This window comes from Thamnophis elegans, chromosome 8 (assembly GCF_009769535.1).
Source record: "Thamnophis elegans isolate rThaEle1 chromosome 8, rThaEle1.pri, whole genome shotgun sequence".
In the NCBI taxonomy this organism is placed as follows: domain Eukaryota; kingdom Metazoa; phylum Chordata; class Lepidosauria; order Squamata; family Colubridae; genus Thamnophis; species Thamnophis elegans.
Genome location: NC_045548.1, coordinates 26,146,822 through 26,171,483, shown reverse-complemented (window position 1 = coordinate 26,171,483; position 24,662 = coordinate 26,146,822). Strand labels below are relative to the sequence as shown.

Sequence of the window (24,662 nt, the reverse complement as noted above, 5' to 3'; positions counted from 1 at the left end):
TTTTAAAAACATAGAATATAAGTTGCATATTGAACAATACATTATGTTTCATTCCAAATGCAGTCATTAATTCCAGTGTCCTGTCACAATTGAAAGTTTATTTTCTTGAATAATTATATTATATTCTAGATGAAACAGCTTATGTATTTCAGTTCCAGTAATACTTTGCCTATCTATATGTAGCAATCATGTATGTTAGAGCTTATATGTATAAAAGAAACATATAAACTCAGAAGAGCTGTAGTACCACCTACATTGGTAGCTGATACTACATTGTATTGATTACAATTGCTGAAGAAGGAAATTGTGACCATTGGTTTGAAGCACTAGTTATAACTTCATGAATTATATGCATATAGAATCTATGTCCTTGAAATTCTATGTGTGCAGAATTAATAATCAATTTCTGGTTTGAATGTAAGGGTTGAATTCCACACTCTAGACTGGAAGTTTTGTATTTCCTATGTAAAGTTTTGGGTCTAATAATCTTTGAGGCACAAAGCCATTTCTAATAGACAGACATTTTAGGCTCTACGGACCGTCTGCAATCTATTTAAGTAAAGCATAATCTAATGATGACACTTTTACCTGTCTAATTCATGAACATTTTTTTCCAACTCAGCAGTATGATCTTCTGTCTTATAGACAAGTTCAAGAGCGCCTCGAGTAGACATCTGCATAACCAGGTCATCCACATGTTGTCTTAATTTACTACTCCATAACATCAATTCATCCTGGTGGATTTCTAAATCCTAAACATTCAAAATCAGTTAATATCATATTATGGCTAATTAACTATGTATAAATTAGAATTATGAGTATTCAATGACTTACAGACGTGGAATTAAATATATCCCTCGCAAAGGTGGCAGCAGCAGTTGTTTGGATTTTTCCTTCTTTTATCAGTGTAACAGAGAGCTCCTCGTCTTCTTTAACATTCAGCTTTTTATTCTGAATACAATATTGGGTATAATTAAAACTTTATATCAGCTATTACAGAGTAAGTATATCTTACATAAAATCCCTTTATACTTAAAGGGATGCAAATGCTAAGTGTAATATACTTTGCCTAATGCTAATGTGAAACCTAATTTTTTTTAAACACTATTTTACACACACAGAAAAATCTACTGTAAAATCACATGAAATGTTCTTACATTGAACTCATTGAGGTTGTTATTAATAGGAACAAGCAGACGTCTGGCCTCTTCAGTGTTACTCTTTGCTATATTAACAACATCTTGGGCTTCTTGATGTTTGATGCTATGGTCAGATAAGGCAAGTTTTGCTGCTTTTTGAAAGTCCTTAATTTTTTGCTGTGGTCTCCAATATTCTCTCTGGATTTGTGTCAGCAATTTTTCTGCATCTCTAAAATATATATATAAAAGACATACACAAAGTTATGTGATCCCTTTGAAAGTAAAAGCCATTCTGGATGAAGTTAAGATCTGTCTCATATACAGTAGCTAATGAGAAATTTGGCTTTGTTGTTTACTTACATTGTTTGTAGCCACCTACCATAAAATCATTGTCCTAGGATTACAAGCAAGTGCTTATGATATAAAGTGCAAAGTTGCATTTACCCTTGGTTTGTTTGGATGGACTAAAGTATGACCTGTGTTTGAATATCACAAGATGTTATTCTCAAAATATTTAAAGGAAAGGAGATAAAGAAACTATCTCCTATTTAGTGACAAGGCCATGAACACTAACATTCTGTGCATTCTAAAAGTGCTTTTTCAAATGGTAGCTGGACTTTGTTTGTTCCTTGAAGATGTTTTTTCTTCTTATCCAAGAGGCTTCTTCACTTCTGAAGAAGCACCTCTGGGGCAACCATGACCTTGATGACTGGGAATCTTCATAAGACATTCTGTGCATTCATATCCCAAATCTTTAACTTATTGTTTGGCATAAAGTGGTGAATGCACTTAACATTTATTCTTGCCATGGTCTCAAAAGCAGAAAAATCAGTGGAAAAATATCAGAACTCTTGATGGAAATCAAGACACTTTTTATTGGATGGCATCTTCTTGACTATAACTTAAAGAATATTTCTGACTTCTTTTATTTATATTTTAAGAAATTAATTTTATACATTAAATCACATTTCATTACTTTCTGACTGTTTTTTTTTTTTTACAAATTCTCATTTTGATATTTTATCTAAAGCCACATGAAATTACATTACGACACAGTTTTGGATTTTATTACAAGCGAAATCTTGGCTGTAGTTCTCAGTTAAATATCTTTGATATATATCCCAATAAGAGAAATTTTACCCTCTACTTCTAACACATTCTAAATCTAGTTTCTAAATCAATTTACCCTAAAGACAGCTTGAAACAATTTATCTGCATGAGGTATGAGTTATGTACAATAGACTATATAATTCCTGGAACTGGAAATTAGTGCTAAATTTAAAGCATATATGAAAATCAATGAATCATTCTACGCCTTTAAAAAATTAAGTATTCTAATTTTAGTGAAAATCCCCTGTTGTTTTATGACATTAAGCTTTTAATTTGATTTAATACATTAAGCATTTTAGAAATTACGTTTAGCAATTCATTCTTATAAAAGTCAGATACATTTTTCTTTACTTGTCTTAAATATTAATTATGAAAATTGCAGCAAGCCACAAAAGACTTACTTTAATTCATGTATACTATCTTGATGCAGTTGCTGGAAATATCTTCCACGCATTATGTCCAACCTCTTGGGAATATCATCTTGCAATTTCTGAAGTGTTTTATTTGATTGTGGGAAATCACTAGCACCTGTCATGTTAATAGTAGCTGCCATTTCCACAAGCACTTGGTGGAGAAGAAAAAAATAATTGGGAAAAAAAAAAGAATATTTTAAAAATCACTTTATACAAATGCAGAAACAATAGATTTTATTTAGCCCTCGCATCCTGGTCATAAATTGTTTCAACTCCTACTCTCAAAACAACTTTTTAGAGCATTGTACACCAAGACAACTAGATACAAGAACAGTTTTTTCCCGAACACCATCACTCTGCTAAACAAATAATTCCCTCACCACTGTCAAACTATTCACTAAGGCTGCATTACTATTACTATTAGTCTTCTCATCATTCCTATCACCCATCTTCTCCCACTTATGACTGCAGGACTGTAACTCTGTTCCTTGTATCCTTATGATTTATATTGATATTGTTTCCTGATTGCTTATTTGCACCTTATGACTATCATTAAGTGTTGTACTTTATGATTCTTGACAAATGTATCTTTTCTTTTTATTTACACTGAGAGCATATGTACCAAAGACAATTTCATTGTGTGTCCAATCACACTTGGCCAATAAATAATTCTATTCTATTCTATCTATTTATAAATATCTTATTCCTACTTCATAATATTCCTACTCCAAAACTATAATAGCCCCAAGCCAATCATCACATTACCTTTAATAGTTGCCTGAAATGTGTTGATAAATTTAGCCAATTCTTTACTCTTTTTCAAGGTACCTTCTGTAGCATTGTTGAGATGTTCTCCTCTTTCTAGTATTCTTGTTAACTAGTACAAAAACAAATATATATTTTTATGAAATACGCTATTGAAATTGTGGTTCGTAATTACCATAACAAAGAATGAGGAACACAATTGTCACTCAGTTATATGCAAAGCAACCCTTTTTATTTTGTAAAAATAGCGTTTTATATTATTCTTACCAAATAAATGCTGCAGAAAGAGTAAAATGTTCCAGATACTTAACATTTATGCTAAAAAAAAAGTTTAAGTGGAAAATACTTGCATAGAGGAGAACCGGGGTCTTGAGGCCGTTAAGAACTGGATGAGAGCTAACAAACTGGTACTCAACCCAGACAAGACCGAGTGGCTGTTGTGTTTCCCTCCCAACAATTTGGCCAATGTTCCATCACTCAGGCTGGGGGGTCAAATTTTACACCCCTCAGACAGGGTTCGCAACTTGGGAGTCCTCCTGGACCCACAGCTGACTTTCGACCATCATTTGTCAGCTGTGACCAGGGGGGCATTTGCCCAGGTTCGCCTGGTGCGCCAGTTGTGGCCCTACCTGAATCAGGAGGCCCTCACAACAGTCACCCGAGCCCTTGTGATCTCTAGGCTGGAATACTGTAATGTGCTCTACATGGGGCTGCCCTTGAAGAGCATCCGGCGACTGCAGCTAGTCCAGAATGCGGCCGCGCGAGTGATCGTGGGCGCACCGCGGTTCGCCCACATAACACCTATCCTCCGCGAGCTGCAATGGCTACCTGTTGATCTCCGGGTGCGCTTCAGGGTGCTACTTACCATCCATAAAGCCCTCCATGGTAGTGGATCTGAATACTTGAGAGACCGCCTTCTGCCGATTACCTCCCTCCGTCCCATCAGATCGCACAGATTGGGCCTCCTCCGAACTCCATCCGCCAGTCAGTGCCGACTGGCGACCACGCGGAGGAGAGCCTTCTCAGTAGCAGCTCCGACCCTTTGGAACGATCTCCCCGTGGAGATTCGTACCCGCACCACCGTCCAGACCTTCCGCACAGCCCTTAAGACCTGGCTAGCCCGTCAGGCCTGGGGATAAGATTTTAATCCGCCCCGCCCGAATGTTGAATGAATGTTGTGTTTTACTGTTTTGTTTTATTCTATTCACATTTATGTTTTCTCTTGCACCCCCTCCTACGAGTTGTAAGCCGCCCTGAGTCCCCTCAGGGAAAAGGGCGGCCTATAAATGCCAAATAAAACATATATATATATATATATATATATATATATATATATATATATATATATATATATATATATATATATATATATATATATATATTACATTCCCTAAGAAAATGTTAACAGAGCTAGTGAAAGGTAGAGGTAGTAGTTTTTACTGCAAATAATAGAAAAGAAATGATTGGAGGAGGGAGAAACTACCATGCTCCAGGAGATGTGTAAGTCACATAAGTGAGGTAGAGATCAGGATTCCATGAATGTAGACAAAGGCATTGAATTCAATAGCATTTATTCTAGAGTAAGCATGCCAGGATGTCCTTTTTGTTATTTTATTAATTTATTATTAACTCTACAGCCTAATTGAGCCTCATTCTTTTTAGAGCCAGAAAAATAAGACTGTTTTGATAGTATTCCCAAATTTCTTCAAGCTGCTAAGTAGACTGGACTCAGCAGCAACCAATGCTGGACTAAGCAGTAACTTGGGAATAAGAACTACTAAACTCTGTGCAACTTACTACAAAGTAAAGGGTGGTTAGGCCTAGGTTCAAACCCTTTCTCGTGGTTTTCAGACTTTTTTTCTTTCTCTTTTGTTCTTTCCCATGCCTATTTCAATCTAATTATAATTGTTGTTGCAGGGGGTAGATGTGATTATATTATATGTGAATTGAGATATATGAGAAAACAATTCTGCAAGTCTTTTTTTACAAGCGAATTAATTTTAATCAATATATTAATATTAGCTGATTTATTTTCTCTTAATTTTCCTTGTTTTGGAGTGCAGTTTACACACAGACACAAATTTTCCACATATCTCACACCTACATACAGGCACACTGCTAGGAAAAATATCAAGGATAGGTTTCAGCTGAATTAAATACCTAAGATGGCTAAAATTAAATGAAATTAAATTAATTAAAATAAAATAAAATACTTGTGAAGTCACATAATAATCATGGATAATTAGAACTGCAGAAAAAAACAATTGCTACCAACCTACCTTCAATTGAGGACCTGTATACTGCATGAGTGAAAAAGAGGGCTGTGAAAATATCTATAGACCGCCTCATACCCTGGGCATAAATTGTTTCAACTTCTACCCTCAAAACTATGCTATAGGGCACTGCCCACCAGAACAACTAGATACAAGGACAGTTTTCCCCCATGCCATCACTCTGCTAAACAACTAATTCCCACAACTCTGTCAAACTACTTACTAAGACTGTATTACTATTATTATTCTCATCCTTCCTATTACCTATCTCCTTTTCTACATAGCTATAGCTTTGTTGCTTGTATCTTTACAATTTATATTGTTTCATTTAGTTTCATAGTATGATTTATTTTGAATGCTTATTTAGTATCCTATGACTATCACTAAATGTTGTATCTTATGATTTATGATGCATATATTTTTATGATGACTATAATCATGATTTATTACTTATAGCTTTATGTACTGAGAGCTTATGCACCAAAGTCAAATTCCTTATGTGTCCAATCACATTTGGCCAATAAAGAATTCTGTTCTATTCTATTCTATTCTATTCTATTCTATTCTATTCTATTCTATTCTATTCTATTCTATTCTATTCTATTCTGATAAGCTTTACAGTAAATATACAGGTTTACCAGCTAAACATTTATAATTACCTGGATCCATTCAATGTTGTGGTAAATCTTCTACTTGCAGGTCTACTTTTACCAATTTTTACTTTACCTATTTTTCTAATAGGTAAACTTAAACTTGAAATAAAGACGCAAAATCCCTACCTCTTTGTAGTACTGATCTGAAACATTTGATATTGTATCAAGATTGCCATTCATAATTTTCATTAAAGAGTTTGAACTTTCTTCAATCCCCAAAGATTCCTGGAAATAAAATGTGTATGCAAATAGCTTCAGGACTGGACACAAGGATTTAAATTTAGACCTTTTAGCATGCAATTATTCCCACTTAGATGCTTTAACAGTCCTTTTTATTAAATAATGTTCCTAAAAAACTTCAAAATAACTAAGCAATTTGTTGGAATATAATAGAAAATGAAATAAAAACTATATTACATTGGTATGTAACTGAAACTGATCAACATGTGAAATTTTAATTCAGTCAAGATGTTAGTGAGACAGTCTAAAAATATTAAGTTACAGATTCAATTGATGAATCTTGGAAAACCTGAATCTGTAATAACATTTCAATATAAGTTTACAGTGCTGTACAAATTTGAAAGGCATAATGTGATTCAGAACTCGCATAAGCACATACTCTAAGGATATTAAAACAAATCAGTATTTCTTAAGAATCAGTGATGAAGGAAAGGGCACTGGGAGCATACCACGTATGCTCCCATTCATACGTTGCACAGTGTGTAACATGTGAATGGAAGCATATGTAGTGGTACAATGGTTAGAATGCAATATTGCAGGCAAATTTTGCCCACTGCCAGGAGTTCGATCCTGACCAGCTCAAGATTGATTCAGCCTTCCATTCTTCCACAATCGGTAAAATGAGGATCAGATTGTTGGAGGCAATATGCTGACATCTGTAAACCACTCAGAGAGGTCTGTATGGCTATATATACAACTATGGAGTGGTATATAAATCTTAGTGCTATTGCTACTGCATAGCTGCACATCTAACTACAACACTGCCCTCTCCCAGTTTTGTTATAAAATATTTGAAGACATTGTATAAAAGCAATTATGTAAGGAATTATATAAGTAACAACAACTAAATGGAACATTGTTATTAATTATCAGTAGTATCATTACTGAACATTAGGAATTTAACATGTGAAGTGATAGGTCTGTTTCCAGGAGATAACACATAGATTTATTTTGATACACTTTATATAGGATTTACAGTAAGACAGAAAGCTGTTCCTTAACCATAACACCTGAGAGAATCAGCCCAGCTCCCAACCATGGCTTAGTGGGTGGCAAGTTCAGAAGAATTGATTCCATAGAATTATGTCTAATTAGAAATAATGTTTTATCATAGAAGGCATAAGAACCAATCAAACCATACTTACAGTAGGCCAGTGGTAATAAATATATTCATTTTCAGCTACCTACAAAATAATATAAACTGCAATGTAAAAGATAAGCAATAGCTTCCATACCTTTAAATGTTTTGTGGCATTTTCCAAGTCTGAAAGTGTTCCATAAGGTGCCAAGATAGCACCAGTAAAGTTTACCAAAAGCACAGCTTTGCCAAAATTATCCAGATCATCCAACAACTGCCCTGTACAGTCATCATCACAAGCTGAAGAAAGAATTTCTAGATATTATTTTCAACTTAATACACATATTTGTATTGATGCTTACATTAAGGTTTGTATACTCATGAACTAAAAAAAATCTAAAAACAAAAAAAGGAGAGCCCTCACATTTGTATCCTTTAAACTAACACACGTATGACAACCTTTGTGATGTCTCTTTAGAGTCTCATGTTTGAGCTCCAAAAAATAAGGGAAAAAACCCAGACAACTTTAGAAACTATTTCATGGTTATATTATCATCATATACCTGGTTACAATTTTTTCTCTGCAATACTCAGTACTTTTTATTTATGTACACTATATAAAATTTACCATAGACACTTACTCCTATAGTTTTGGATATATTTTTGGAGTTCTTAATTGCCACTTTTCTTCTAATTATACTGAATTATAACTCCAGGTAATATGCATATGTTGAAAATCACCAGTTCACTGATCGAATTTACATTAATTCTTCCACTCTGTTTTTTATTCCTCAATATTTCTTTATTGATCAGAAAACAGAGTTCTTATCTCCTAATTTTTTTAGGTGGTCAACTTTTGTCAAAATCCAAATAAATATATTGAGTGGATATGTTTAAATGTACAGCATTTTATTCTTCTCTATATGTGCATTTATTTCTGTAGCTATTTTCCTTTGTACTCTCTACAGGAATACATACAGACATTCAACAGCTTCATCTATTTAGTTGGTCCTATCTAAAATATAGACAGCATTTTTTAAGAATGATATTTTTTGAACAAGTATGTTTCATGTTGCAGTATCTTGCAGATTGAATAATATTAAGCTGCATTTATCAGTTCCCATTCCAGGCACACTTCAACTTAAAAAGCAAAAGGGAAAATAAAAATAAAACACTTACAAACACATTCATTCTCCACAAGAATGTGTCTTGAATCACACTGATCACACAACTGTCCTATTACACCTTGCTTACAAACACACTGTCCAGAAGTATGATCACAGTGGTGATGGAGAGAACCATTTGGGTTGCACTGACATTGCTGACATTTTCCACCTGGTACTGTAGGATCTCCATAGTAACCTGGAGAACATCTAGAAAGAATCAAGGCAAGTTAGCCTTTCTTAAATGTCAAATAAAAAATACCTTATCATAAAATCACAATATTGTCTCTATTCTTTCGGGATTTCCAGTCTTTTATTAACGCACGCTACAAATCTCACAATAGTCTGAGACTTAAACATACAAAATATTTCCCATGTTGAAGGGCATTCTACATTCTATAGACTGCAAATGAATTCTGAGAAATTGCAGAGGTAATACTTCATTTTTTTTAATAGCATCACAGTCTTATTGAGAAAATGTCATACTAGGATTGGACCAGTGTAACATAAAAAGTAAAGGCATACTTTTGGACTGAATGATGGCACATTACAACATGTAGAATAGCCAATAAATCAGGTTTAATAGTCACTAGATGTTTATGTTAATACTTTAATTCTACAATGAAATAATATAACGGCAACTTGTTATCTACAGTACTATATTTCTAATAAGGTAAGACATGGGTTTTTGCATTTCTTTTGCCTAGTGCTGTCTGAATCAACTAAAATTAAGCTATGTCAACTCTTCTAATAATAATACAATAGCAGAGTTGGAAGGGACCTTGGAGGTCTTCTAGTCCAACCCCTGCCTAGACAGGAAACCTATACCATTTCAGACAAATGGCTATCCAACATCTTCTTAAAGACTTCCAGTGTTGGGGTATTCACAACTTCTGGAGGCAAGCTGTTCCACTGATTAATTGTTCTAACTGTCAGGAAATTTCTCCTCAGTTCTAAGTTGCTTCTCTCCTTGATTAGTTTCCACCCATTGCTTCTTGTTCTACCCTCAGGTGCCTTGGAGAATAGTTTGACTCCCTCTTCTTTGTGGCAACCCATGAAATATTGGAACACTGCTATCATGTCTCCCCTAGTCCTTCTTTTCATTAAACTAAAAATACCCAGTTCCTGCAACCATTCTTCATATGTTTTAGTCTCCAGTCCCCTAATCATCTTTGTTGCTCTTCTCTGCACTCTTAATGTAGGTACATTTGTTGCAAAAGTTGTAATGACCTTACCTTTCACAATACTGCCCTTCATATCCAGTGACACAATTATTGCAATGGAAATCCTTTATATCTTTTGCAACACATGTTGGACTAAAGCTTGAAGAACAAAATAATGATGATGATGATAATGACAACGACGACGACAACAACAACAACAACAACAACAATAATAATAATAATAATATTTAAGAAAACATATTTATCCAAGCTGGTAAATTATTAGAAAGGCTGAGCACCGAAGAACTGAGGCCTTTGAGAAGTGCTGGAGAAGACTCCTGTGAGTCCAGGGGATGGTAGAGGACAGAAAGGCCTGGGGAAATGTTGTCCATGAGGTCGCAATGGATCAGACACAACTTTGCAACTAACAACAACATTGTTTCATTCAAGGGTTTAAGGAAATAAACAGCCCTTGCTCTCCTCAATTTTTTCAATCCAATAAGCTGCAACAGATGTGGGTGAACTGGAGCCTGACTCTCCCCATTATCACTCCAACATCTTGTACAGCCATAATTAGGTATGTTGGAACATTAAGTCATGTTTCTTTTGATGCCTAAAAAAACCTACAGTTCCAGTACCATTCAATTCTACTAAGTATTCAACATTATGCATATGGATTCAGAAAGTCTCACTGATTTCAATAAGGTTTTTTCATAAGTAAACAAGATTGTTAATTAGCTACATTAATACATAAATACAATTCTGTTCCTTGTTGCAGTCTTAGTGTAGCATAATACTTTTCCAAAAGTGTTGAACTGTTATGTTTAGTCATTGTGAAAGGCTGATACGATGTAACCACAAGATCAACCACTAGACTATTATAATGTTTATTGAATTATCTGTCTAAGATGAATTACAAATCCCATTTTAGTCGACGATTTTAAAAAGAAAATAGAATCACTTAGAAATATAGCTATTGTATTGAAACACCAGCTCTTGTTGATCTAATACTATATTAAGTATAATAATTATTAAGACAGCCAGGTTAATACTTAGCTACCTTTCAGGACTCATTCTTGGACATGCACATGGTGAACAATCATTGATGGATCCTTTAATTTTGCCGTAATAACCAGGGGCACAAATATTGCAATGATCACCAACAGTATTATCTTTGCAGTCCTAGGAAGCAATAATTCATGAATTTTAAAATTAAAATAATTATAATAAAAAGCTTTCCACTTCATAAATACAGTGCTCTCACTAACTACCTAAAATGTCAAGAGATAGACATGACAGATAATATATTTATTCCTTTAATTATAAAAAAAGATTGATATTTGTAGAAAACCAAAGGAGTAAAACTGTAGAAAATTCTTGCCATTTCAATATGGTTAATCCTTGAAGTGAAAGTAATTAGTTCTATTTCATATTTTAATATTGCCCTAATTTCTTCAAGCCATCTGAGTCATCTCCATCAGTGATTCATTTTTGATGATGTTTCAATTAAAATTGTAAAATTTAAGTGGTTAATGCCACTATGCTAACCTAAACTACTGCAGCACACGTCATACAAACAGTTATTTTGAATTCAGAGCATTTTGAACCATTGTGTGCCTCGGTTTAATTTATTCTTTCAATCCCTTGCTCCTTGTACTGGTTTCTTTCAAAGAATAACCTCTTAGACATAGTCTGTATTGTTTGTTTGTATTAGCTTTGTAAATACTTTTGTGAATAAGGTAAGATGACTAAAAGTAATCTTGCAAAAGAATTACAGGTAGTCCTTGACTTATGATCACAACTGAACTCAAAATTTATGTTGCTAAGTGAGACATTTGTTATATGAATTTTGTGACCTTTCCTATCACAGTTGTGAATCACTGCAGTTGTTAAGTTAGTGACAAAGTTATTAACTGATTCTGGCTTCCCCACTTTGCTTGTCAGAAGGTTGCAAAAGTTGATCACATGATCCTGGGACACTGTAAGCATCATAAATATGAACCAGTTGCCAAGAATCTGAATTTTGATCGTGTGATCATGGAGATAACTGCGGTGATCATAAGTGTGAAAACGGTTTTAGTTCACTTTTTTCAGTGCCATTGTAACTTCGAACGGTCACTAAACAAACTGTTGTAAGTTGAGGACTATCTCTAGCCCATGCTAATATTGCAAAGTTTACAGCATGAATATTATTACATATATACCGTTTTTACTAAAAGTTGTTCTTGGAAGGTTTGCATTTCTAATTGTGACCATCTCATTTTCCAGATCTTTTTTATCTTGAATTATTTTATTTATTTTAAACATTTATATAACTGCCTTTCTTAAAGCAAATTGGCCAGCTCCCAAATATTGATACAAAAAGAATTTATTCATAGGAGTTTACATACCGAACATTTCCCTGTTTCTGGATCACAAGCACTGCTGTGATTGTTGCACTGGCAGGGCACACACAGTGAAACTACTGAGGGCAACACTTTTAGGTGTGCGTTTTCATGCCTCTCCCTATAGTATCCTGCTTCACAGTCCTATACAGAAAAGAGCTTTATTAACATGACAGACTTCTTTTTAAATAAGGCATTTAACGTTATGATAAGATGTTACCCTAAAATATTTTTTCACTAAGTCATATCATACCTGACAGGATAGTCCTGCATAACCTCGAGGGCACAGGCATTTTTCAATGTGATGAGCTGGTTCCTTGGCCCAGGGCATGTGATCAGCTTTCACTGCAATTTCCATGGAGACATTTGAGATTCTTAAAGGTGTTCCATAAAAACAAAGTAAAAATGAGACAATCTTCATTTATCAGACAAGAGATAAAAATTTCTTATTATTTCCTACCAATTGAAATGGCTTCTGCAAATATTTTAGTCAGAGTTATAGGTTACAAAACTGAATTGTAGAAATAAATGTCAAAACACAAGATTTGGAATTCTGAGGTACTAGCAGGTAATAAAAATTAATAAAGCTTAAAGGAATGGGCCTCTTGGTTAGACATTTCTGGAGGTTTTCATCCCAAAATATTTAGAAGGACCAGAAGAGCAAGGCTGATCTGCATAGCAAACCTTGTGATAATAATTTTCCTGAATATGTTAGGTGTGCCCATTAAAGTTTCTCTGAATATGCACTAATAATTTTTCATATAAGTTATGAAGAATTGCTAAACTGTGTATTGATTCACTTGGGACTGTCCGAATCTGCACTATAAACTTTAATCGCTTTAATTCAGAGTTTCTTAAGAAAAAAATGTGTTGATTTTCAGAAACATTTTTAGAAGCATAACCATCAAAAACAGCACAAAATAACTTGATATAATATTTATATTTATGTATACTGAGCAGTAATATGCAGTGAATTAATAAGATGGCTCCATTATTATTAACCATTATTTTTTAAGCTGCATTTTTAAAATGTTTTTAATAATAGCAGTTATTTGTGAACTCTTATTAACTTCATTATGCACCACCTATTCACTTGTTTTGTGACATGGATGACTATATGAATTTGATAATAAAATAAAATAAATAAAAACAAAAGTTTTAGCACTTTACCTGCTTTGTTGCAACCCTTGACCATATGAAGCCTTGATAAGAATATATTCAATATGGCTCAGAACTGACATGAAGTCAGAATGTGAAACAGATTCATCTGAAACAGCATTAAAGTATTTCCAAGTATTCTGTTAAAGACAAGAAAAAAATAAACATAAATTAATTACAAACTGTTAATAATATGTACTAGTTTAATGAAATTGCTTTTAGTTTTTTTGTGTATCAGTATTCCCCATTTAGTGACCACAATTGGGACTGGCAACTTTGTCAGCACTGTGATTGTCTTTATGATTTTACTTCAGCTTTCCTTTGCTTTACAAATCTGCAAAGGTCATAAATGCAAGCATTGGTTATAAACTTCCTTTTTTATCGCTGTGGTAATTGTAAATGGTCACTGAATGAGTATTATCAATATTGCCCTCAACACCTTAGCTGCAAAATTAATTGTATATGAAATGTGAAGTGCTTTTGCATTTAATAAAGCTGATCATAAGAACTAGTCATGACACTTTCCTAATTAAGTCTTCACTGGCTTTATGAGCCCAGTGGACTAAAATTAATAACCTAGAGTAACAAACATTAAGCATATTCTAAATTACTATGCTACATTTGAAAGATGTTGAAAGTTATTTTCAGAGACAGATGCATCCTGACAAGGCTCTAAGGAGCAAGACTGATGCAAGAAAATCTCTTCAGCTCAAAGTATAGTAGATACCTCCAAGAGCGGTGGATAGTATCTAGCAAAAGAATATTATTTGATAGATTTAAACCCATTGCTTATGCAATGACTGTGATAATATTTGTGCACTCTTCAAGTCATAAAATGTATACACTGAAAACCTTATACTTTTTATTTCAATGTTGCTCAGCAACAAGTCTTTCAGTAATGGTTGTGCAAGAATTTGCAAACCAATTCTGACATTGTATTCCCGCTTTTGGTTCTGTGACAGTTTATGTATGAATGTATGTATTATAAATGCATGTATGTACATTACATATATAACTTCTAATACACATTTATATTAAAATAATTCTAGAGTGATATAGTTTACAATCTTGGATAGAATATTAGCTCTTCAAATTGGGTTTCATTCACAGTTTTATATGTTGCCAATCAATATTTGAAAGAGAATAAGGACATTTTTCTTGGACATAAGATATTTTAGTATGTCACATGATGATGTCATACAACTTATATTATAAAAGATAAATAACCTGAAAAAACATGGTTGGTGATTTTTCAATTTTCACACAAAAAAGTAAAGAGCAAACAAGGCCTCTTTTCAACTGTGAGCAAAAATTCTAGATACATTTCTACATATATAACCAAAATTTTAGTCTCACCTCCATCATTAGTATCTCTTCATTTTGCCTTAATCCATTTTCTGGAGCAGGAATATCTACGTAGATGACCTGTTTCCTAGGGTGACCTCCCTTAATCAGAACTTGTGGTTCAAGATTTGCAGTTCCAAGACCATCCAGAGCATAAAAAGCTACTGAATATTTCAATTTCCCACCATATGCCATGAGCTGTTTGGATAAATAATTATATTGTTAATTTGAGACATTTTTGAAGTATTTTAGCTAAAATCTAGATTGATAGCAGACCATCTTTTTCCTCTTGGTCTGCTCCAAAATCTGATATCCAGAATCATCTTTTTTTTCCTAATACTTTTCATGTATTGACTTCATTTACAAATCAAGCAAGAATTTCTTATTCTCCAATATAGTCAATATAATTGGGTTTTGTTTTTTGCTTTCCATTTCATCTGAATCAAGAACTATAATCAACTTAACCTACATTCAGTTTTTTAAAAACCAGTTCAGGAATCTAAGATTTCAAACAAATATGTTTAAAATAATCTAAAGTTAACAATTGCATGTCCTTCTAGAAAAGTAAAAGTAAAACTTTAAAAGCTTCTCCACCTGAGAATATGGGGGGAAATGAGGTGAAGAATTATGTTGCAATATACTGTAATTTGGTACACACAGGTAAAAACTTATTTTAACATCTGTTACAATAAGATATGTAATTTAACAGAACCCAATAATAGTTTATATCCTTGCTTCTCAACTTCTTGGATCATTTCATTTTTTTCTCTACCTCTTAGTTTTAGTCACCTTTTAATCACTTCCTTTCATTATTTGCTTGCTTGCAATAGCAACTTTTCTATTACCGTATTCTTAGCAAACAGAAGACCTTAAACGTTTTCCATCACACCTCCCTTTAGTATAACCTTAATATACACACCTTCTCTAAAAATCCAAATACAAGAATAAACACAATAAAGAATACAATGAAACTTAGGAAATATAGATTATTGTAAAAATGTACAACTAAAAGATTCCCCAGGGGAAGTACAGTTCACATTATGGTAAACCTTGTCCCCAAAACACACCATATTCATCTTCCTTGCAGAAAAATAAAAAAGTAAATACAAAGGCTCCCCCCGCACATATGTGCTAGTCGTTCCCGACTCTAGCGGGCAGCACTCATCTACATTTCAAAGCCGAAGAGCCAATGCTGTCTGAAGATGTCTCTGTGGTCATGTGTCTAGCATGACTAAATGCTGAAGGCGCATGGAATGCTGTTACCTTCCCACCAAAAGTGGTCCCTCTTTTTCTACTTGTATTTTTACATGCTTTCGAACTGCTTGGTTGACAGAAGCTGGGACAAGTAAAGGTAGCTCACTCTGTTACATGGCACTAGGGATTCTAACCGCTGAACTTCCGACCTTCTGATCGACAAGATCAGTGTCTTAGCCACCGCATCCATGCTTTAAATGCTTTAAAAAGCATGGACTTTTTAAAACCATGGTTTAAAATCCAGGTAGCAATTATGTTAAACAACTACCAACACATCAGACAGGTCAGCTAAGTCAGCATCAGTTCAGAAAACCTGGGCATTTTGTTAAGCCTTCAATGACAGTACTAGCTACAACCCCAGAAATATGCCATAGTCTCTGTCTCTGAATTTTCACTCTGATTTTAGATTCTATTGAATCTAGTAGCTTTCAAAATTCTGCAAGCAGTCTTACATATATTATGTGATCTCAAAAAAACAAAGATATATAAAATGTTAATAGTTTTGCTGTGAACGTACAGTGAACATATATGAATGAATGTAAGTAGTCAGAAATACACAGTGAATTCTCTTCAGAATTTTAGATACTCAGTTGCGGACTTATCCACAGGGGAGACAGAAAAATAAATATTTACCTGGTTTCCCTGGAACTGATCTGGTAATTTCCAGTAAAAGGGTTCTGCATTCAAGTATTGGCGGACTGTTGCCGCATCCATTACTATGTCTGGAAATTGAAAAAATACACCTTCACTTGTTCCAGTAAAGTTACTAAGAGAAACCACGTGTAATAGTTCCTGTTCTGGAGTCAGTGTTACCTGCAATACCAAGCCAACCAGTTATCCATTTAAAATGAACTACATATGGGGTCAGACTAAGAAAGGTTTCACATGCTTCCTGAAAACAACTAACAAATCACCCATCCTTTGAAATTTGGGAGCAATTTTATTAATGCAGCTTACATTTTGTATTAGAATAAAGGTGCTTCCCTGTTCAATGCACATTGATATTTTTCTCCTTCTAGCTATAGTTATATAAACCAGCTGAAGCTAAGGATGCAGGAAAAGAAAGCAAAAAGAAACAAAACTTAGATAAACTGCATTCCTTAGACAAAAAGCACTGGTTGGGTTTAAAGATGCATAGAGAATCCTACAGTAAAGACAATTCAACACAGTATAAACTTGCCTGCAAATGAAATGCATATAAATAAGTGCAGTTGAGTTATTTAAGATTTGTATTGAACTTTCAATCAACCAGGACAGCTTGCAACAAATTTTAAGAAAATTAAAAGTAGCAAAATAAACTAACTAGGAGTTGGATATGTCTAAATCAAATTCTAAAATAGAATAAAATAATTAAATTCTTGATAGCGGCAAAATTCTAAACATAATATTAGGAAACATTAATACTGTTCCAAACATTCTAGTCAGTGGTAGTATTCAAATTTTTTTACTACCAGTTCTGTGGGCATGGCTTGATGGGCATGGCAGGGGAAGGATACTGTAAAATCTCCATTCCCTCCTGATCAACTGGAACTCGGGAGGCAGAGAATAGATGGGTGCTGGGCTAGTCAGAGGTGGTATTTACTGTTTCTCCAAACTAATCAAAATTTCCACTACCGGTTCTCCAGAACTGGTCAGAACCTGCTGAATTCCACCTCTGATTCTGGTGTATTCCCACCCTAGCTGCAATCCAAATGGTTTACAAGAAGACGTGTGATCACGTGAGGAAGAAATTAGAATAGCAAGAAAAGACAACTAGTACACTTTACTAACCGGAACTCGCACATAACCTTCTACTTCTGCACAGAGTTCTGTCATGCCAGAACAGAAGCAAGGGGTGCATCCCAAAGGATTTACAGCATGTAGAGCAAAGGTCCCGCTTTTGCATTCATTGCAGTGCAATCCAAACACATTTTCCTGAAACAAGATCATGATCAGCATCAGACAATAATGATTTTAATATTTTTTGTGGCCTTAATAGTATGTGGACAATAGATATATAGTATGTATGCCTTCAGGAAAGCTGTAAAAACTTGGCTGTTCCGGCAGGCCTGGGGCTGTTGACCTCACTTTTGTAGTCCAGCCCCGATTATCATGAATGTACGAGGTGTTGCTGTTTTTAAACTGTTTCTTTCGTTACGTGTTTCGTTATGTGTTTTTCTCTTTATTTTTGTAAGCCGCCCGGAGTCCTTCGGGATTGGGTGGCATATAAATGTGTTTAACAAATAAATAAATAAATAATTCTATAAGATACTGATAGGAGCTTGCAATTATTCCCCATATATTAGTTCTAGCCAACTCACTTTTCCATGAGGACTCTGCCCCACTTTAAAAGAAGGCCAAACTTCTGTGATCATATTAAATATATTTATGGCTCAGTTCAGGTGTATCTAAACTGGACAAAAACTTTTTAACCTGCAAAGCTGAGTCTTGAAAGAGATTTAGAATGTCCATGTCTTCAATTTTATATTCCCTTAATTCTTTAGCAGGTCTCTTAAGAGAAATACTTTGGGTAAAACTGACAACGGTTCCATTGGTTTCCTCTTCTCTTTCACCAGAATTGTGGCATGAGGTTGTTTGGGGTAAGTTTTTCATTTTTTTAATTCCCTTTTTGATGTAATGGCAAAGTGAATAAGGAATTTTGGGTTTTTTGCAGAAGTACCTTTACAATGCTTCCCAATTCCTCCTGCTTCAAAAGATTACCGAAAGTTTCTTTAGACTTTATCTTTCTCTCTTTTGTACAGTATACAACCATGATTAGAAACAATAAGGGCCATGATGGTGCAGTGACTGCAGGCTATGTCTGCTGACTGCTGACTGCCTATTCTTCGGCAGTTCAATTCTCACCAGCTGAAGGTTGACTCAGCCTTCCATCTTTCCGAGGTCGGTAAAATGAGGACCCAGATTGTTGGGGGCAAGAGGCTGACTCTGTAAACCACTTAGAGAGGGCTGTAAAGCACTGTAAAGTGGTACATAAGTCTAAGTTGCTATTGCTATTACGAAAATCCTAATAGGCCAATACTGGTGCAGTGGTTAAATGCAGCACTGCAGGCTGACTGCTAGATCAGCAGTTCAGCGGTTCAAATCTCACCGGCTCAGGGTTGACTCAGCCTTCCATCCTTCCGAGGTGGGTAAAATGAGGACCTGGATTGTTGTTGGGGGCAATATGCTGACTCTGTAAACCGCTTAGAGAGGGCTGAAAGCCCTATGAAGCAGTATATAAGTCCACTGTTATTGCTATTATTATTTATCTTATTATGCTATACCTTGCAAACACACACACCCGTTTCCTCTTCACAGCTGCAGATTCCTTGATTGCACATCTCTGCTTTACTCCCACGGATATCACAGTCACAAGGGATACAATCAGGATAGTCCCTGTAACCTAAAGCACACAGGGAACACCTGTCCCCTCCATATCCTTGCTTACATTGGCACTGAGAAGTCAACTGGTCACACTGGAGACTGAGAGAACCTAAATGACTACAATTGCAAGCCTGAAAAAGAAAGGATAGAATCCTGTAATTTGAAAAGGCCATGTTTACAAATTACTTTTGGCAGTCATTAAAAACTCATCAGTATTGTGTTCTTTGACAAGACCCTTTGTTTGTTTTGCTATAAGAGAAACATTCTCTAAAAATATTATTAGAACTCATTTTAAAAGTTGGCTCAAATTAATTTTCAAATATACCTTTGTAGTAGTGATTTTAAGGTGCAATACAGTTGACTGTAATGAAATCAGTCAATTGAAATAGGAAGAGGAAAAATACAGTTTCTTGAGGTGATCCATTTAGAAAAATTCCCTAGGTTTTAAAATTGTAAATCTAGGATGGAATTGGGCAAATTCAGAAAGTTTCAGGAAACATCAAAGGATTGTTGTTGCTCTACATTATCTATTAAATTATTGTAATTGTAATATGGTTAAAATTGCTAGATAAATTGCTTGCTTATACAATATTTTCAATGCGGGTTTTAAATGAGAAGCTATAGTGTATTACAAAAAGATAATATACTATACAATGTGAAAAATAAAATTTTTCTATACAATCTTTTTTATAGGTAGTGTAAAAGATTGTGATAGCAAGATTTCTTACAGTTTAACTAGCATATTAGAGAATAATTTAGAAATTCAGTAATTGAGATATTTACATTTGCATTGTATAAATGTTAGATTAGCAAAAATAAAATTGTGAATTGACCATTTGTACTACAGTAGAAAAGGGATTCTCAGGTCCAGTCCTTCTGAGAAATCTTACATTAATTTTCTTTCATCAGGCAAAAAAAGCCTTATTACACATAATGTAGCAACATTTTGTATAGCAGATATGAATGTGCCCAATTGATCTACAAGAGTCATATCTTTGTATTTGCTCCAACAATCTTTGATCATGTATAAATGATCACCTTCAACATATTAGTATTTTAGATTATAAGATTTTGTAAAATATTTTTTCTATATCCTGAACTTGATTGATTTTCTATTTTTAGAATTCATTTATAATTTTAATATTTTTTCTTAACCTTAAGAATTAATTTTAGGTGAAGCCTTTGTGCTGCATTATTTTACTTATACTCAAGTATTTTGTGGTTTGTATGATAGATTTTATCTTAGTTTAACCTGGTCATCCATCCATCCATCCATCCATCCATCCATCCATCCATCCATCATCTAACTATCCATTTAGATGCATTTGAAAAAAGAGGAAACTTCTCTAAAATAACACATGGTAGAAAGAAACATAATATGTATATTTTTATATAAAATAATTCATTAAATTTCATTCAACTTTTCAAAAATTCTTGATTTCCTTTTTTAACATATTACAACAAGCACATTACCTTGCATCCCTTTTCTGTATCATGACCCCAGAAATTTTCTTCACAGAGTTCACATTTTTCTCCAGTTGTATGAGGAGGACAAATGCATTGTCCCGAATCTTTATCACAAGTATTGTGAGTATGAGCACAATCACAAGCTGCAATTAGGGCAGGACAGAAACAAGTAAACTAGAAGAATTATTAGTTCTTTTTTTTTATCTAGGATTTAAGAATTCTGAAAATCAATGCCTTGTGAAATCCTAACATTTATTTTTCAATTTTTATTAAAAAGAAATTTCTTCCATCCACTATTGTGCCTGTATCAAATAAATGTTTTGCAAGTAAATGTGATGTGTTTTTTTCTTTATTAACTAATATTTTCCATCTGTATTCACTATTAAAATGGACCAGCTTCCTAATATGAAAGAGAAAAGAGAGAGGCAGAGAAACTCAGTTTGGTATAGTTTGGTGCTGGCCTAGAAACCAGGAGACTATGAGTTCTAGTCTAGCCTTGGACATGAAAACCAGCTGGGTGGCTTTGGGCCACTCATTCTTTCTCAGGCCAAACCATCTCACAAAGTCATTGTCATAAGAAAACTAGGAGGAGGAAAGAGTGTTAAGTATGTTCACTGCTTTGAGTTACTTGAAGAGTAATAAAGGAAGGATAAAAATCTAATAAATAAATATAAAATAACTATATTGTAGCTATCACAAGATCTAAAAACAGGTTAGATAGAACAATTCTTCATGTTAAAGTGACAACATGAATATCTTCAAAGAGGCATTTTATATTACTTTGATAGCCTTGTTTGCAGCTCCTGGGCAATGAGCTGTTTTCACTTTTAGAACAATTTTAGTTATTGCAAGCTCTGCTAATGAGCTAAAACTTACGTTTGCAACCACCCTCCTGAAATGCATAAAACCCTGGAGCACAATTATGACACTTGTCTCCAGCCACTCCTAGTGCACAGCGACACTGTCCTCCTTCATTACAATCTTCTTCAGCTGAGCCAATTTTACTGCAATGGCAGGGAAGGCAACTACCTGTAGTACTGAGGCCATAATAACCAAACTGTAAGAAAGAAAAGTATTTGGGTACATTTTAAATCATCTTCCTCCTCTTCTAATACCACATTTTTTATAGACTCTTGCTTGGAAGCACATTAGAAAGGAGTGTTTATCCTCTCTACTTTTTACAGCACGCAAAAATTTAAAATAAAAAGTATTTGGGTACTTCTAAAAGTAATGCCCTGGGATTCTTCTAAAAAAATAATAATGAAACATTTGAACAGTCAACCATCTACTAATATATGTCAAAATGTAGAAATACATTAAGATCAGGTTGATTAGCCAAAACCAATTAAATACTGTCAAATTTAATATTTCAAGGGAAAGTACAATCTTTTACTAGCATATAAACAGCTCCTAAACGTGTTAGGTTATTAATATTTTGATAGCTAGAAGTGTTGAAACATCAAACTACTTTCAAAGGTGTATTTAAGATTGGTGAGAGAAAAAGCTTATTTAATTCCTAATTAATGCCAGATCCTCTGGCTATATAATTTTAGCCTTTATATTTTTAATGCATGGTCAATTCTAAAATGTGACAAGAGGATAAGACACTATGATAATAAAGATTTTGATTACACCAATTCAAGTATGACTTTCTGGAGGTGAGAAGGACATCTGTTTCTATTTTGCTCTTTTTCATTTCTTAATTATAAATTAATATGAAAAACACCTAAAGTTTAATGATAAAGCGATATTTCGATTATCTGAAGCTTTAACTTTAGCCAACAGTCTTGCTGCATTCACACAGACAATATGACTATCATTTTAAATGTTACTTTTTTTTCAATCAACTTTATTTATAAAACTGGTCTCAGAATTCCTTGGAGGCTGGGAAATATGTTTTTGTCACTTCCCAGCATTCCTGCCTTGCAGATGCCAGCTGTATTTTGAATAAAGAAAAAAAAAAGACAAATGTAAATTATGTAGGGTGATGAGAAGGCTCTATTCCACAAGATATCTGGAACTAAAATTAGGCCAGTCTGTTATGATCTCTCGATGGGCAGTATGACTTCAAGCAAAAAAGAATAAAATCCCTTTTTGGTGTATCAAATTAATTTGATTTTACCTTTCAGTAACTATGAATTACATCTAGATCATTTCACCATTATGCTGAAGTTTAAATATATGTGTATATATGTACATTGTTAGATCTTTTGTACAAACAATTTGTAAAAACATAATGTGTTAGTAACGTAATTGCTGGGTTTTTTTTACCAAGCATTTATCACATCTCTTTCCGACTACATTGGCTTTGCATTGGCAGAGGCCAGTTTCATGATGACAGATGTTGGAAACTGAGCCATTTATGTCACATTCACAAGCTTAGAAAACAAAGAGAAAAGATGATTATTATTGTGACAAAATACATAATAGTAACTATAATATACTTTTCCCCTCCAAATAAAATGCAGAATTCAATTTCTTTTTTTTCTATAGTCTGGGCATTATTGTTTTAAATTTATATCTTTGGAAAAAGAAATTAATGTTGCAATCCAAGGAACTCCAACTGTATTTCTACTCGAAGGAGAGTTCTCTGGTTTTATTAATGGGTACCATATTTTTTGGACTATAAGATGAACCTTTTTCCCTCAAAAAAGAGGGTGAAAATCTGGGTGCATCTTATAAACTGAATACAGCATTTTTGGCCTCCTGAAACCCCACCCCCTTTGCAAAAATGGCCCTGCATAGCCTTTAGGAGGCTTCTAGAGTGCTCCTGGGGACTGGGGAGGCCAAAAATGAGTGAAAAATGTGTCATATTTTGCCCTCCCCCCCAGGCCCCAGGAGCACTCTATAAGCCTCCTAAAGGCTATGCATGCCCTTTTTTTTGACAAAAAATGGGCCCGTTTTTGTGAAAAATGGGCCTTTTTGGGAAGTCTGCAGAGTGCAAAAACTTTTTTTAAAATTTGCCTCTTCAAAATCTTGGTGCGTCTTATACTCCAAAAAACACAGTAAAATGTGTTTATGATGCCTCACAACCTTGGGGTGGGGAGAGCTCAAATGCAGAAAAAGGACATACATTGTTGATTGGTCATTATTGATAAGAAACTGAAAATAAGTACTGTATTGAAAACCGCCACACATTTTAAAATTAGAAATATGTATTCTTCACTGTAATCTTAAGATCAACAATTGTAAGAAATTTCCTTGTTGTAAAACAAAATGCTTTGGCAAAGTCTATGAAAAGTTCATCAGTTCAAAACAATGTATGATGCCCCCAGTGAAAGTGTTTAGTATCAGGGGGTCAATCTGGTCAACATGGCTGAGTCAACTAAAAAATACTTTATATTTAATTGATCATGAGGAACTCACCATAACAATGTTTGTTGGTCACTGCATCCCCATAATAGCCATCAGCACACCTTTCACAGTGACGTCCCACAGTATTTCCAATGCATTTCAAACACTCCCCTGTAACTGAATGACAGTGGCCATCTTCCAATGGGTTTACATTGCCATTGCAGTCACAAGGAATACAAGGTTTTCCTGGCAATAAAGGATTGCCATAATATCCATTTGTACATCTGCATATAAGATAGGACAATTGCATCAAAGTAGAAGTTTGTTGTTTGGTTTGTTTATAATGCCACCCATCTTACTGATACAGTGAATCTTTTTAGATCAGGGGTGTCAAACTCAAG

At 34.2% G+C, this 24,662-nt stretch overlaps 1 protein-coding gene across 1 annotated transcript in view; it reads right to left on the bottom strand.

Annotated features, from left to right (window-relative positions):
• Nucleotides 1-24,662, bottom strand: part of LAMA1 (laminin subunit alpha 1) — a 97,331-nt gene that overhangs the window by 34,793 nt on the left and 37,876 nt on the right. Inside the window, exons 19-39 of the mRNA XM_032222905.1 lie at nucleotides 24,334-24,545; nucleotides 23,239-23,345; nucleotides 21,844-22,024; nucleotides 20,974-21,110; nucleotides 19,401-19,631; nucleotides 17,908-18,051; nucleotides 16,771-16,950; nucleotides 14,896-15,081; nucleotides 13,552-13,679; nucleotides 12,635-12,755; nucleotides 12,388-12,525; nucleotides 11,058-11,179; nucleotides 10,070-10,156; nucleotides 8,851-9,044; nucleotides 7,829-7,971; nucleotides 6,480-6,578; nucleotides 3,428-3,539; nucleotides 2,651-2,813; nucleotides 1,158-1,368; nucleotides 835-951; nucleotides 589-752 (exon numbers count right to left, since the gene is read on the bottom strand). Coding sequence (XP_032078796.1) covers nucleotides 589-752; nucleotides 835-951; nucleotides 1,158-1,368; nucleotides 2,651-2,813; nucleotides 3,428-3,539; nucleotides 6,480-6,578; nucleotides 7,829-7,971; nucleotides 8,851-9,044; nucleotides 10,070-10,156; nucleotides 11,058-11,179; nucleotides 12,388-12,525; nucleotides 12,635-12,755; nucleotides 13,552-13,679; nucleotides 14,896-15,081; nucleotides 16,771-16,950; nucleotides 17,908-18,051; nucleotides 19,401-19,631; nucleotides 20,974-21,110; nucleotides 21,844-22,024; nucleotides 23,239-23,345; nucleotides 24,334-24,545 — 3,177 coding nt within the window. The remainder of the gene's footprint in view (nucleotides 1-588; nucleotides 753-834; nucleotides 952-1,157; nucleotides 1,369-2,650; nucleotides 2,814-3,427; nucleotides 3,540-6,479; nucleotides 6,579-7,828; nucleotides 7,972-8,850; nucleotides 9,045-10,069; nucleotides 10,157-11,057; nucleotides 11,180-12,387; nucleotides 12,526-12,634; nucleotides 12,756-13,551; nucleotides 13,680-14,895; nucleotides 15,082-16,770; nucleotides 16,951-17,907; nucleotides 18,052-19,400; nucleotides 19,632-20,973; nucleotides 21,111-21,843; nucleotides 22,025-23,238; nucleotides 23,346-24,333; nucleotides 24,546-24,662) is intronic.